Source organism: Acomys russatus, chromosome 22 (genome assembly GCF_903995435.1).
Source record: "Acomys russatus chromosome 22, mAcoRus1.1, whole genome shotgun sequence".
Classification (NCBI taxonomy): Eukaryota; Metazoa; Chordata; class Mammalia; order Rodentia; family Muridae; genus Acomys; species Acomys russatus.
The window spans coordinates 53,247,616-53,263,658 of NC_067158.1; the positions used below are offsets into that span (position 1 = coordinate 53,247,616).

The window sequence follows — 16,043 nt, forward strand, 5'->3', positions numbered from 1 at the left end:
CTTGGCCAGAGAGGCCTCTCTCTGCAGGGGTCATCACTTAATGAAGAGACCCCTAATTTTCAAAGTGCTGAGAATAAGTGACTATTGAGCGTTCCCTAAAAAGCACATCTAATACCAACCCTCACGCCCAAGGCTCAGGGAAGAGTGTGGAAGACAAAGTATAAAGTGTGTAAGAGCTGGTGGGTGCAGAAGAGTGCTATGGATGGCCGGCTTCGGGACATGACATGACCACTGCCCTCATGAGCTCACTGAGGCTTTACTTGCCTGCACAAGATCTGCACAAAACCAATCCAACAACATAACCCAACATTCCGGCAGGCAGCACTAAAGCATTACAGGGAGGGGGCATGAAGGCCTGAAGGGATGTGATGGGGGTGCCTGGGAGAGTGAGGGGGGCAATTGGAGTAGATGCTATTAACATACATCATACACATATGTATGATTGGCATTCAATGTGTACGTTGTATTGACACAAAATTGTCAAAGCATAAAAAATATTCTCTTTTAAAAATAAAGTTAGCCAAGAAAGGACATTAAGCAGAGCATCAGGCAAAGCACATTATTATCCTAGTACCCCACTTCCCTCCATCCTCCACCCCTTGGTGAGCCTCCTCCTCACCTGTTCTCTTCTCCCCTGTTATCCGGTGGACAACCCTGACAAATGTGAATCTGTAGTGATGCACACCCATGTAGCCATACAGCGCCCCCTCCTTAACCCTCAGAGAGTGTAGCTTTTTAATTTGAAAAATATTTAAAGCATTAAAATAGTATATTTTACAATATTTTATAATATAAAAAGTATATCCAATACAAAACATTAGCAATTAGGATCTCTGTGTGTGTGTGTGTGTGTGTGTGTGTGTGTTTAAATTAAGTCTTCAAAGTCTGATGTGTGCTCTGTGCACCTCTATTGGGCCACTCACATCTCAGGTGTGCAATAATCCTATGTGGCTAAGGCCATCATATTGGACGGCACCAGGCTAGTTGACACTGTCACAGCCGTGAAAACATGTGAGTCCACCTCTGTACTTCAGGCAGCCCTCAACTTTTCACCACAGCCACTTCTCTGTCCTTATTCCCCATGTCCAGGCATGCCTCTTTAGATCCAGGGCAGTGTAAAATCAACTGTCAAGCAAGTTTGATCCGTGATTAGTTTTTTTTTTAAAGCTTTATTGAATTATAAATACTCTACAAATAAAAACATAAAAAGCAAACCAAAAAGTATAACTCACACACCATAAACCCTTTCAACAACAATAAATACTTTTGATGCCTTTAGAGCTGTGCCATCCTCATCACAATCAATTTACAAGATATCATCACCTTAAAATGAACTGCTGTGTCTGTATACACTACTCTGTAGAAGACATGAATTTCTATGAATTTGTCACTTCTGACTACTTCAGGTAAGTGGGTTTATACACTCTGGGGTCCGTCTTGGCTGGCTTCCTTCCTAGCATCATGATTTCATGGTTCATCCATGCTGTCCCATGTATCTACCTCTCCTTCTCCTTCTCCTCCTCCTCCTTCTTCTTTCAGACTGGGTTTCTCTGTGTACCCCTGGTAGTCCTGGAACTTACTCTGTAGACCAGGCTGGCCTCAAACTCACAGAGACTCGGCTGCCTCAACCTCCTGAGTGCTGGGATTACAGGCGTGTGCCACCACCATCACCTGACTGATAGCCCACTGTTACTGTCCAACACTTCTTAGTTGTATGAATAACCCATATCGGTCCACTTATCACCAGATGAACATCATAGCTCTTGTGAGCAATGCTGGCATGAGAAGTGTGCACACCTTTTGGGGTAGACATAGTTTCTCTTGAGATGTGCCCAGGACACTGTATGGTATGAGAATTCTGTTTAGCCTGTGGGAGAGCCACCAGGCGGAGAGGAGCCGCAGTCCGATCCTGCCCAAGCAGCACCCTAGAGGAATTCTCATTCTCCACATCTTTGATAACACTTTTTATTATCTGTTTTAAAGCTGTCCAACTGGACACAAAGAGGTACTACATTGTGGTTTTAATTTGTGTTTCCCTGGCTGATATTGGCGTCAAACATCTTTTCACGTATGTTTTGACTATCTATCATCTATCTATCTATCTATCTATCTATCTATCTATCTATCTATCTATCTCTTTTAGATTTATTCCCTGCCCTTTTTAAAAACAAAATTAAAAATACAGGTAGGGCCCAGATACAGCCTAATGACAGAACATTTTTATTTAAAAAAAAAATTAGTCTCTCATATGTTACATCCTGACCATGGTTTCCCTTTCCCTTCCTCTCCCTCCGCCTTCTACCTCCCCTCCCCTCTCCTCTAGATTCACCCACCCTCTGCCTCCCAGCAGTTGGCAGGATCTCTGTGAGTTCAAGGCCAGCCTGGTCTATAAAGTGAATTCCAGGACAGCCATCGTTGTCTTTTTGTTCTATTTTATTTTCTTATTTCTACTTTTTTTTTTTTTTTTTTTTTTTTTTTTTTTTTTTGTCTTGCACTGCTGGAGGACCAAACCCAGGGCCTCACACGCATTTAGAGGTGCTCTACCAGGGCCAGGGCCTCCATGAGGACACTGCCCACAGAATCACCTGACTGGGACTCATGGGGACTCATGGAGATCAGGGAGCCCTAGGGGTCTGACTTGCCCGTGTTATGTCTGAGTGGCTTGGTGTTCACTGTGGGAGCCCTAACCGTGGATGTGGGGCTGTCCCTGACTCTTCTGTCTACTGTGGGACCCTCTTCCTCCTCCTGGGGTGCCTCATCCAGCCTTGATGTGACAGTGTGTGCCTCGGCTTACTGAAGCTTGCTATGTCGCATTTGGCTGATGTCCCTGGGAGGCCGGCACTTTTCTGGGGGGAGGTGGAAGGGAGGAGGAGGGGAGGCAGAGGGAAGGCAGATCTAGAGGAGATGGGAGAGGTGTGGAAAGCTAAGGGGGAGGGGAGGGAGGGGAAATTGTGGTCAGAATATAATATATGAGAGAAGAATAAATTTTTTAAAAATAGAGGTGCTTTGCAATTAGGCTGTATCCTGGTCCCTACCTGTCTTTTTAATTTTTAAAATTCATCATCATCATTATTATTATTACTAGTACTATGGTGATGATGGTGATGATGCATTCTTGTGTGCACGATGTGTTGGAGCAGGTGCATACGTGGCGGTCACAGGACAACTTTGTGGAGTCAATTATCGCCTTCCACATTTATCTGGGTGTCAAGGGTTGAACTAGGGCTCCCAGGCTTAGGGCACCAACTGCTATGCCTGCCCAGCCCTCTCATCGGCCCCTTATTTGTCTTTTTAATGACTGAGTTGTTACAGTTGTTTACACGTACTCCAGACATTGAAGGAACTGCAGATTTCCCCCCTATTTTGGAGTGATCTTCTCTTTCTTGAAACACAAAGACTTTAGTGTTTTGTTATATTTGATTTATCCTTTTTTTTTTTTTTTTTTTTTCTTTTGCTGTTGATATACTTGGAGTCACTTCTAAGGAAACACTGACAAACTCAGTGTGCCTGTGTTCTCCCTTGGAAGATTGTTTTCACTCTTTGGGTCGTTGATGTTATTATTGAGAGAGGATCTTGCTATACAGCCCAGGCTAGCCTGGAACTTACAATCCTTCCGCCTAGGCCTCTTAACTGCTGGAATTACAGGTATATCCCCCTACGTCCTGCCTTTTTGTCTTATGTGTCTTGTGATGGATCTTAAACCCAGATCCCTATGCACGCTGGGCAAGCACTCCACCACTGAGCTAAACTTAGCCTTTCATTACTTCATAATCTTTCATCTGTGTACACAGTGTGAGACAGGGATCAAACCGTTTTTGCATGTGGCTATCCAATTGTCTCAGCCGTCTGACTGAAAAGACTTCTTTTTTTTCCCCCATGGAATAGTCTTGGCACCATGAAATAGTCTTGATGGAAGCCAGTTGACTGTAGATGCACAGGCTTACTTCTAGAATTGTACCCTGTTAATTGGCTTGTTTATCCTTGGGTTGGATGGCACCATTTTGGCCACTATAGTCTTTTTAAAAATTTTTTAGTTATTTATTTTTTACTTTATGTACATTCATGTTTTGTCCACATGTATGTCTGTATGAGATGTCAGGACTTATGAAGTAGGGCTTACATACAGATGTGAGCTACCATGTGGGGGCTGGGAATTGAACCCAGGTCCTCTGGAAAACCAACCAGTGCTCTTAACCACTGAGCCATCTCTCCATCCCAGCCACTTTTAACTTGTAGTGAGTTAAAAAAAAAAAAAAAAAAAAAAGCACAAGTCCTCCTTTCTCAGCTCACATTGACTCTTCTCTCTATAGGATATAAATTTGAGTAACGTCTGCGTAATTGCATAATGCTAGGCAGGTGTGCTGACACTTGCTCTGTTTTGTGAAGACAGACTCACTCCATGTAGATCTGGCTGCGTTTGAACTCACGACCCTCTGACTTCATTTCTGAGTGTTGGGATTATGAAGGTACACCGCCACACCTAGCTGGGAAGTATACTTTCTTTTTTCTTAAAATTAGCATACAAAGTAATGAACTTTATTATGCATTTGCACATGTATCATTTTACTTTGTCCCAATTTCAACATATAGTTCAAATATAATTTTAAATATAAGTTCTATCTATGAGAGACAAACATGACATTTGTCTTTCTTTATACGTCTCCCCACCTCAGCCTAACCTAGAAATCTACTCATAGACATGCCCGGAGGTTTGTCTCTTAGGCGGTTCTATATCCTGTCACGTACATAAGCAATAGTAACCATAAAAGTTAATGGGCCTCATTATGTCATTTGCATACGCGTCATTATACTTGACCCAATTTGAACATATAAGTCAAATATAATTTGAATTGAATAACTGGGTCCTATGACAGCTCTATTTTTTAGCCTTTTGATCAAGCTCCATTCTGATTTCCATTTTGGCTGCCCGTTTGCTTTCACACCAATGCTGTACAAAGATGTCATTTGCTTCCTTGATTATAGTCTTTCTGACTAGACTGGGATGGATCTTAACACAATTTCAGTTTGTGTTTTCCTAATGTCTAAGGGTGTTGAACACTTCAAGAGTTTATTGGCTTTTTAAAAAAAATTTTTTATTATAATTTACTTAGATTATATCTCAGGATTGTTATCACCTCACTTGTATCTTCCTGTTCCCACCCTCCCTTCTTCTTCTGCCCTATCCCCCTCCCCTAGACCTCTGACAGAAGGGGGCCTCCTCCCCCACCATAAGACCACAGCCTATAAGGGCTCATTTAGATAGCCTGCTTTCCCTTCCTCTGTGTACCCCAGGCCTCCCCACCAAGGGGAGCAAATCTGGGGCACCAGAGTTCATGTCAGAGGCAGTCCATGCTCCCCCACAACTGTGGAGAAGGAGCTGTCCATTGGCTAGATCTGAACAGGGGGGGTCTAGATTTATTTCATGCATTGTCGTTGGTTGGCGCCACAATTTGTGCAGGCGCCCCCTGGGTCCAGATCCACAGAAGCTTATTGGCTATTTATATTTCTTCTGCTGAGAGCTATCTGTTCAATGCATTCTGCTCAGTTAGTAGATTAGTGATTTGGCTCTTTAATGATTAATTCTTGTGGCTCTTTATAGATTCTGGCTATTAATTCCCTGCCAGACGTGTAGTTGGCAAATATCTTTTCCCCCATTCTGGGCTGTCTCTTTATTATGGTGATTGTTTGCTTTTCTGGTGAGGGTGCAGAGTTTATGTGATCCCAATTGTTGATCATTTCCTGTACTATTGGAACCCTTTTCTACATCTGTGTGTGGAGGTGCTGTTCATGTTTTCCTCCAGCAGTCTCAAAGTTTCAGGCCTTACCTTCAGGTCTTGAAGCATTTGGAATTCATTTTTGTGTAAGGTAGGAGAGATGGTTGTAGTTTTATTCTTCTAGTTTTCCCTACACCAGTTGTTAAAGAGGCTGCCTCCATTGCATGTTTCTGTGGGGGTCAGGTTTTTGTTTTGGTTTTGGTTTTTTTGGGGGGTGGTCATTGTTCACTTATTTATTTGAGACAATGCCTCACTAGTAAGCTTGGGTGGCCTGAAAGTTACTACTTAGACTAGGTTGACTTCAAACTCATAGAAATCAGCCTGCATCTTCCTCAGAGTTCTGGGATTAAAGCTGTGCATCACTGTGATGGTTTCCAATGCATGTTTTTTTTTTTTAATTTTGGTTTTGGGTTTTTGAGACAGGGTTTCTCTGTGTAGCTTTGGCTGTCCTGTACTCCCTTTGTAGACCAGGCTGGCCTCAAACTAAAAAAGATCCACCTGCTTCTGCCTCCCGAGTGCTAGGATTAAAGGTGCGTGCCCAATGATTGTTTTTGACAACTTTGTTAAAAATTAGGTGTCTGAGCCAGGCATGGTGGAGCACCATATTACACTTAATACTCTGTGTGTGTTGAACTGTGGGTTGAAACCAACTTGGTCATAGTATGATCTTTTAGAATTGTTCTTCATTTAATAAAGCAGAGACTAAAAGAGAATAAAACAACCATACTAGAATCACTCAAAGAGGTGGCTCTCTGAAAAATTAATGAGATAGAAAAAAAAAATGCTAGCCAAACTAATCACAAGAAAAAAAAGAAAACCTAGATCATTAAAAATAATTGTTTCTTTTTCACTTTGTTATGTCTTTGGGCTTTTTCCATGTGTAGTGACATTTTGTACCTCTTTAGTGAGTTATTTGTTCATGGAATATTCCTATTTTCATAGTAAGGTTATAGTTTAGTACTTTGTTGTATATTTTCTTTTATGTTGCGGACATTGGTTTCTTCCAAACTCCCTGCTTCTCTTTTTATGGCATGATTTTTGCAACAACGAACCTATATATTTTACGTAAATGGATTCAAGTTCAGAGTTTTCTTTGGTTGTTGCTGCTGTTCAGCTGAGAGTTGATGAGCTAGGTGGAAGAAGAGTCTGGTTTTAGCATTTGTTGATACTTGGAATGCCAGTATTCTCCCCACAGCTGCTCCCTGGCTGCCAGCTGCTCCCACCGCACATGGTCATCACCAGTCTGCACAAGCCAGCTTCTGCATGCCATTGGTGTTTTATTTATTTGTTTTTTGAGACAGGGTCTCACTGTGTAGACCAGGCTGGCCTTACACTCAGAGATTTGCCTTCCTCTGCTTCCCAGTGAGAGGATTAAAGGCACAAGCCTTGCTGCTTTGATATTTTAAAAGTTCCTTCCTACTACAAGATCACATATCTGTATCTATGTTTTTCTCAAACAAAAGTTCTAGGTAATCTCAATGTCTTATTATTGAAATAAAATGTTTACTAAGAAAAGTTAGAGCAAACAAGTAAATGAGAAGAACAAGGTTAACTCAACGATCATCCCACCACACTTCTGTAGCATCAACGGAGCTTCTTTATTTGTTTTTTGTTTCCTTCTAATCCTATGAACATGCTTCAGCTCTTGGTGCCTACTGACAAACTGTTGTTCAGAAACTTTTACCAGTCTACCTATACGCACCCAGTAGGGCAAAGCTCAGCCTAAAGCCAACAATGGCCTACAGGAGTCTCATGGGCTGACCCATACAGTTGAGGTTGCCTTCTTTCTTGTAACATGAAGCCGTGTAGACTCCTTCTCCTACTGCATCCATCTGGGAAAGGAGGCAGGACAGGGACCTTTCCGTGAATGATGGAGTATTTGCTCAGAAAAGACTGCGTCGACACGACAGCAGACAGCTAAGCCTCATGGGACCAAGGTGCTGCCACTGTATAACAAGACAAATGCCACATCCACCCCTCGGCCTCATCCCACAGCTCCGTGGAATCAAGGTTTTCATCAGGTGTCTGTCAAACATTTGGAGGAAACAGAAGCTGGAGCTGTCAGTTTTGTGTCACTGCGATGGAAGACCTGGCGTTGGGACCTGAGGCCATGCAGTGTCATGACGGTGGGAGGCATGTGGTGGATGGGTTGGTCACCTTGTGGGGACAAGGAAGCGGAGAGAAGAGGGTCAGGTGGAGAGAGAGCACACTCCTAAGATAATTGTGGTGGTTCACCTCGGTGATCCTAGCTGTTGGAAGGCCGAGGCAGAGGGGACACTGAGCTCAGTAAAAATCTGGACTATACACAGTGAGACCCTGATGTCAGAACAAGAAAAATGAGCCTTGAAAAAAAAAAGCCTTCAAAGGCATCCTGCCAACGGCTTGCTTCCTACAATTAGGGTCCCATCCTCACTGTCTATTAAGCTGAGAACTCAGCAGTGGAAAATGCCATTAGTGAACTTAGCACCTTCATAAACAACTTCTAAACAGCACAGTCATATTTTCCCTCAAGGCCTTCAAGCACAAGCATTTGAGGACATTTTAGCTCTGAACTATATGGGTTAGTTTGATTTTCATCAACCAGACACATGTTAGGGTCACGTTTGGGAAGAAAGATCTTCAATTAAGAAAAATGTCTCAATCAGATTGGCCTGTAGGCAAACTTGTTGGGGCGTTTTCTTGATTAACATTGATGAGGGAGGCCCAGCTCACTGCGGGTGGTGCCGTTCCTGGGCAGGGGTGGTCCTCAGTGCTATAAGACAACACATTGAACAGGACATGGAGAGCAAGGCTGAAAACAGCATTCTTCCACTACCTCTGCCTCCCTTCCTGCCTCCAGATTCCTGTTTTGATTTGCTGCCCTGACTTCCCTTCCCAGCAGACCGTAACTATAAGCCAAAAGAAGCCCTTTCTTCCACAAGTTGCTTTTGATCATGTTGTTTATTATAGTCATGGAGACCAAACTAAGGCGCCACAACCAAAGCACCTCCAGATAGGAACTTAAATCCACAATGCTCATCAGAACCCAAGTTAACACTTTATTAAGTTGGAAATCCAAGCTTCAGGTTTTCACATCGTCTTCATTGACCACTGCTAACTTGGTAATAAAAGAAGCTCTAAGGTTGGCCCAAAACAGTCCATGTTTGCTCTTCTCTGTAGGCCATTCCAAATAAGTCCTCTGTGCCATGAGAGCCCGCAGCTTGTGGTACCTACTGGGAATGTTGTCCTGTGGGATGGGTTCCAGCAAGATCAGGATCAAGTTATCAGACCCCTCGTGGAAGAGATTGTGATGGGCAAAGTAGAGCTCATAATGGCACCACTCACTCTGGATGAAGTGGGGGGACAACACAAAGATGGACTTGTAACTCTTCTCAATGAAATGTATGATGTTCTCCACAATGCTCTTGCCAGGGACAAAGTGTCTCTCGTGGAGGCAGACCCGGATGCCATCCTTCTCTAGGTTTGGAAGTAACTCATTCTTCACCCAGGCAGAATCATGCTCACTGTATGAGACAAAAGCATGGAACTGCAGGTTTCTCTGGAGTTCCTCTAAGGGGATGTTCCTGGCCCTGTGCCGGGTCTGTGTCCACTGACAAAGCATCCTGAGATACCAGGGCAGATCAAAGTAGAGGCAGAGGAAAGCCACGGTGGCAGCCAACACCAGCACGCTGGCCCCGATGGTGACAGTCAGCAGAACAGCATCACAGGACAGTGGAGAGAGGTGGAAGTCCTTCAATGGGGTTCCCTTAGTGCTTTCTGGGTAGTCACACGTGTAAGAGTCAGGCCAGCCTGCCACCGCGTCTCTTGACAGCTGGCTTATGTTTTTGACAAACTCTCTCAGCTCACATGTACATCGGAATGGGTTGTCGCCCGCTGCTATGGACCTAATATTCTGACAGCTCTGGAAGAACTCCTCGGAGGGGTGGGAAACTGAATTATGGTCAACGACCAGCACAGAAAGGCTGCTGAAGGCCCCGCACCCGGGAAGGTCAGCTAAAGAGTTGAATGCTACGTTGAGTTCCTGCAAAGCTTCCATGTGGGTGAGTTCTTTAGGGATGGCCTTTATTTTGTTGTTGTGAAGGTCAAGGACTTTGACCTTGGGAGGCAAGCACCTGAAAACAGAGTCCGTAAGTACATTCGAAGACAAATTCAACACTGATATGCTCTCAGCCCAAGCGCATGCTCCTTCGTAGGCATGAGAGTCCAAGGAATTCAAGCTAACATCCAACGTTTCCAGGGAGGACATATTCCTCGTCATAAGTCCTACCTTAAAGAAGTTCTTCAAGCCGTTCCTTTGTAAGATAAGCGTCTCCAGTCTCTTTAATGTGGAGCAGCCTTGAAAAACACTGTCTGTGAAAACGTTCTGCGTAAAGTTCAGAAACATAAATGTGCTTGGAAACCGAGGGCACATCATGTGGATGAAAGGTGTGTCTGAGATTGTCAGCATCCTGATGTTCATGCCTGCAAACAGGGAGTACAACGCCTCCTTTGAAAAGATGAACACTTGGTTCGCAACATGCTCTATCTTCAAACCCTTTAGTACTGTCTCCACGTAAGTAAACTTTTCCGAGTTGATGCTTTCAACTATCTTTAAGGTGTCAATGTTGAGATACTCCACCGGTCGGGGCCAAAGAAACTGGAAAAGTGTAACCAAGCACTTCCAGTTGGTTTCTATGTGACTGAGAGTCAAATTCAATAAGGTTGGGCCTCTCGTGAGCTCTAATAAAAATGTAACTAACCCTTGACAGTTTTCATTGTTTAGTTTTATGTTACTCAGATGCAAACACTCTAAAGTATTTACAGATATGTTCACTTGCACAGAGAACAAACTATTCGGATCAAAGACCAGATGGAGGACACTGGTATTTGGAACCTGGAGACTTTCTGTCTCGCCATCTTTTATATGATAACCCACTAAATCCAGAAGAATGTACTTTAGGTGCAAGTGAGCAACCGGGAGCAGATCCAGTTCTCGGAACTTTGTAGCGCTTAATCCTAAGAAACTCAGCTGCGTCAAGTTACCAAATTCCTTATGCACAGGCAGCTCGTCAAAGTCGTTGAATGAGAGGTCTAGGTGCCTCAAGCTCACCATCGGGCAGCAAGAGATGTTTCGCAGCTGATTGTGCGAGACATCCAGGTATTCTAAATTCCGATTGAACTTGAACACACCGAAATCAAGTCTCTGTATTCTGTTGTAGGAGAGTCTCAGAGCCCTCAGCTCTGACAGGGAGCTGATATCGGACACTTGAAGCTCCCGTATAGAGTTCTGAGAGAGATTTAAGGCTTTTGTTCTTGGTGGCAGGTCTTTTGGGATGTGAGTAAGGTTCCTGTTTGAGAAGTCTACAGTAGACTCACGTTCATCAGAGACCTGGACCACCGTGCCGACTATTAAGGCCAGGATGTGAACAAAATGGAAACTTTCCACAACAGGTTCTCTGTCTTGGGTCATGTTGCAATGGTTGTCCCAAAGGGCCGTTACCGTTCTTTACAGCATTGTTACTCTAGTTCAAGCTCTAGAAATAAGACCGACATTAAGATTAATAAAGCTTAGGTAGTGGCTTCTATTTAAGCTATTAAATAGCTTCCATTTGTCAGAATCTCAAGTGCTTTCTTCATCCACTCTCAGATTCATCCCTAACCTCCCCTTATATTTTTATGTGATTTTTTTTTTCACCATAGGGAACCATGATATGTGTGTTTTGACTAGTCTAGGAGCTTCCTGAAGGATTCCTTAGGGAGGTGCCTCTTTGTTTCACACTCAGAGTTTTCTCAGGGCTGGAGCAAAATTTACAAAAATATCTACTAGCTGCAGCCAACTGAGGCTGACGATAACAAAGGATGAGCAACAGACACACGAGAAGGCCAGGGAAGTACGAGGAAGGGAGAGAGGATATACACACACCGCGCAAGCAGGACCAGAAGAGACAGGGAGACGGGTGGAGGCAGGGGAAAGGCGGCCAAGAGGTTCAAAGGCACCAACACAGATGCACACTCAGGAAACTATACCATTCAAGCTCTGAACTGCACAGAAAAATATCTGAGCTACTTGGGGGCACAGAAGCCAGCAAGAGACTGTGTGCCAGCCCTTGAAGTCAAACAAGTCTCCAGAAATAACTTAATTCTCATTTAAAAAAAAAAAAAAAACCTTCAATGTAACATTAAGTGAATGGAAGGTAGCCAAACTGTATGTACTGAGACTCTAACTGTAAAAGTATAGATTCTAACTTGGCACACATGAGACCTATGGATGGGTGGGGAATGTGAAAAGAAATTATGCCAAATGCTAATAGGAGTTATCTCCGAATCGTAGCTACATTTAATTTTCTTTCTTATACAGCTTTGACACTCTGTGACTATTACTTACAATCTTGTAAAGGTTGCCTTTAATAGAACTGCAGCATGGAGCGGGGAGGAGGCAGCAAATCCCACCTCTAACTGGAGCAGTCCATAGTTCCTGAGGGAGGGAGAGTCCGGTTTCTTTTAGGGCGGAGCTCTTGGTAGGTCTAACACCTCCAGTCACACACCCAGGGGTATATGGCCTGAAGAAATTGGACTTGAGGGGGGGAAAAGGAGACCACTAAGGTGGGTGGGTAGGGAAGAGGGCAGGTCAGGGAAGAGTTGGGGAGGGGTAAATACAATCAAAGAACTAATAAATTAAAAAACATTAAGCTCTCTTAAAACATACCCAAAATAAAGTTTTATATGCAAATGAGCATGTTTGTAGTATTTGTGATACCGATACATAAAAAGATAAAGAGGAGCAGCCTCTACAACAGGATGGTAGAGAATTGACACTTAGGGATGAGGTTCCATCCTACAAGTGTGGCCACAGGGACACACACACACACACCTACACACACACACATCTCCTTTGGGGATGGTGCTCAGAACCTCAAGCAGTTCCTAGAGTACACATTCTGAGAAACAGCCCCAAACTTTAGTGTATATGTAAACCAAGGGGTGGGGCAAAGGGGGGCAAACACTGGAAAATTCAAGAGTTCATTTGTTTTAAAGTAAGTATAGCAGACAAGAGTAAGAATTTGTTTAGTACATCAAACAAAAAGTGAAATAAAAAGAACAGCTGACATAACCACTATTTCAAAACCATAAAGGTGGTGGGTGGAGGGAGCACTGTAAAAATTAAAATTATGAGAACGGAAGAGTAGGAAATAACAGTAAGCAAGGGCGAGCGTGCAAGGCGAAGGGTTTGTAGTCAAGTCTACACAAGCGTGAAGAAACCAGGAGGAAGGCAAGTGCCACCTCGCTGCTGCATTCAGAGTTGCAAAGAGTTCAGGAATCTGATATCCGGCACTTCCATCACTTTAAATAATGTTTATTCAGAGTCCTTTGGACAAAGGGCACAGTAGAAACTGGGGTGGGGGTGGGGTCTGGGATGGGGGTTACGAATTCACAAAGGAATGACTGACCTAAGTCCTTCCTCCAAAATGCTCGTGAATTAAGGAGAGGCGCAGACCAATAAAAGATTATAGTACCACGTGAATGAAATGAAACACTGTTTTAGATCCAGCACAGGGTGCTGTCATGACCACAAACGGCTACAAAGTCATGAAAGGAGAAAACAGCCCAAACCAGGAAGAAAAAAAAAAAAAAAAAAGTCACAGGACTCAGCTCACTTCCTTGGCTTCCGCTGAAATGCCAGCTGTTTTGTCTACCATAAAGTCACACTATCTGTCCATAAGTAGTCCAAACAACAGCCAACACTTTTAAAACACACAAAACCGTTTTTGCAAAAATTTCAAAGAAAGTTTACCTAGTCCCCGCACTGACATTAACTCTTTCTCATCTGAAACGTCAACACAATAGCTTGAAAAGTCCAGAAAAGCCTTCTTACTTACCCAGACTTCCTTCTCTGAGGAGACGGTAACCTCTAACCTGCCCGGAGAAAAGAAAAGGGCTGGACCAACCCTTAGTCCCGACCAGCAGCACTTAGGAGTGGTTTGGCGCCATCTCTTGGCCCTTGGTGGAATCAACCCACGGATAAAACCATTTCAAAACAGAGCGGCTCCTCTAAGCTGCAGTCTTAAGCTGCTGCGCTGTACAAATCCTTCGATTCAAACAAGCAAGCAGATTATGAAAATTTTATTACCATACATTTTTATTTGCTGTAGGTTTTTTTTTTTTTGCGTTTTTCAACTGAATTTTAAATCGCCACCAAGATAGAAACTCAGTTCTCTGCTGTGACAGTTCTTCATACCCCCCCAATCCTACCTACCCCCCACTGCCCCCGCCCTGCCCGCCCCAAGTCACTACTGTCTTTCAAGCAGGGTTTGATCACCTTGGAGCCGATGAGCATACTTTTAAAATAAGCTGAAGCTCATGGCTTGCTTTCGGAAAGTCAGTTTCCGAGAGAAGTTCTGTGGGTGATACACGGTTAGCCTGACTCGAGAGTTTCTCAACATTTGACACTGTTGAGCGTTTTAATTTTTGATTCTGGGAGAGCAAGCAACAGTGGGACCCTTCTGGACCAGCCCCGAAATCGGTTTTCTAAAGAGTGAAATTTGAGAACTCTTTTAGTCAAGGCTGGAAGGCAAACGCTTCAAGCCTGCGTCCCTGCACCCAGCCTCCTCACCTGTTTAGCTTTTGCAAAGAACTGAATGCCTGAGCCAAATCATCATCCCCTACTGACCCCACCGGCTGCCTTGCTCTCAGCTTTACAACAAACACAAGTTAAGGCCACCCGCGTTGGTCAATGACAAGCAGGAGTAGAGATCACTTCCACTTTCAGGAGGAAGGGAAGGGCAACATCTTACTTACTGTTCATCCTTACTCAACAAATGTAAGAGGAAGTCTTCTCAGAACCAGGGAGGCTCAGCAAGGAGTGACGGCAACAGAGCTGGCCGCTAGTGTGCAGATGGTATGAGGGGAGACACTGGGAGACCTGATTGGAGACATAGGCCGAGAGGAGCCAGTGAGATGCAAGGACCGCAGGCCACACGGGGCCCACTTCTTAAGAAAGCACATGATACAGATTTATAAACACAAGCTTGCCCGCCCCCCCCCCCACATACACAAAAACACACATACCACACATACAAACACACAGCACACACACACACAAACACACAGCACACACACACACACACCATACACAACACACACACCACACACACAAATACACACACCACACTCACAAACACACACCACACACACACACAGAGACAGAGAGACAGAGACAGACTGGTCCCATGACTCACGTCTCAATTGTATTGCATAATAATGCCGCCTTTGGGGAGTGCAGGCACTGTTCTTGTTGTGGCTGTCACAACTCTAAGAAACTCCTTTAAGGGGGAGATATAACCAACTGAATCCGTGTAACTAACATGGAAGAGACCATATGATGGGGAAACGAGCAGAGAAGAGACCACGCTGGGCTGAGGTCCTCACTCCGCCACTTGATAACTGTGAAGCTTTGGGCGAGTCGTGTGACCTCACCCAGACTGTTTCTTGTCTACACAATGGTCGGAGCTGTGATTTTGAGGGTGGTAATGAATATCAAGTGGCTGGAATGGTGGCTGACACAGAGGAAGAGCGGGAGGCTCGAACTCTGTGAAAACCATGGTTTTAAACGGGGAAGCAGAGATGTCGCTGTGACCAAACAAAGCAGAGCAGGCTGCAGAATCGGTAAGGTTGTCTTCCTGCCAGCTTTACTCTGGGCTCTACAAGTACTTCCTAACACTCACAAAGGTGCTGTGAGGTAAGTACCGTCACCACCCCCACCTAACGCTGCTGCCTCAGGAGCCGGTAGGAAATGGACCAGTGAGGGGCGGGCAGCCCCAAGGCCACATGCTCAGCATCATGGTGCGAGCGGTCGGTCCAAGGTTCACATAAGCTCAGAGAGGCGACCATTTGTTCAGGAGCAGGGGCTGACGGAGTGGCACGCTGATGGATGACCGCCGGCAGCCTGAAGGTGGTGGGAGCGTGCCCTGCCTTCGTTTCCAGTGTTCTGACCTCAAGAGCCGCAAGAAGAACAAATCGCTGTCTTAAGCAACATGGCTGAGGGAAATTTATTATGTCAACCTCAGGAGACTAATAGGATTGCATATATATGCTAAAACCTCTGAGAAATGCATTCCCCAGAGATTACTTCAGAATTCTTGTCTTCCAGCAGAACTAAGAGAGATTTCCATTCACCATTTTATGTCCTTTTGTCCTTTAAAAAATACTCTGTGTGTGTGTGTGTGTGTGTGTGTGTGTGTGTGTGTAATGTCCTATGCTTTTGCGATAGCATCTTTCAGGTGAGCCTCAAAT

The 16,043-nt window shown here is 44.3% G+C and overlaps 1 protein-coding gene across 1 annotated transcript; it reads right to left on the minus strand.

Moving 5' to 3' along the window:
• Positions 1-8,136: 8,136 nt before the first annotated feature.
• Positions 8,137-11,289, minus strand: Tlr6 (toll like receptor 6). Its single transcript, XM_051164795.1, has one exon. The coding sequence runs from the start codon at positions 11,221-11,223 to the stop codon at positions 8,836-8,838; it is 2,388 nt and encodes a 795-aa protein (XP_051020752.1). The 5' UTR covers positions 11,224-11,289; the 3' UTR covers positions 8,137-8,835.
• Between the last annotated feature and the right edge of the window lie 4,754 nt (positions 11,290-16,043).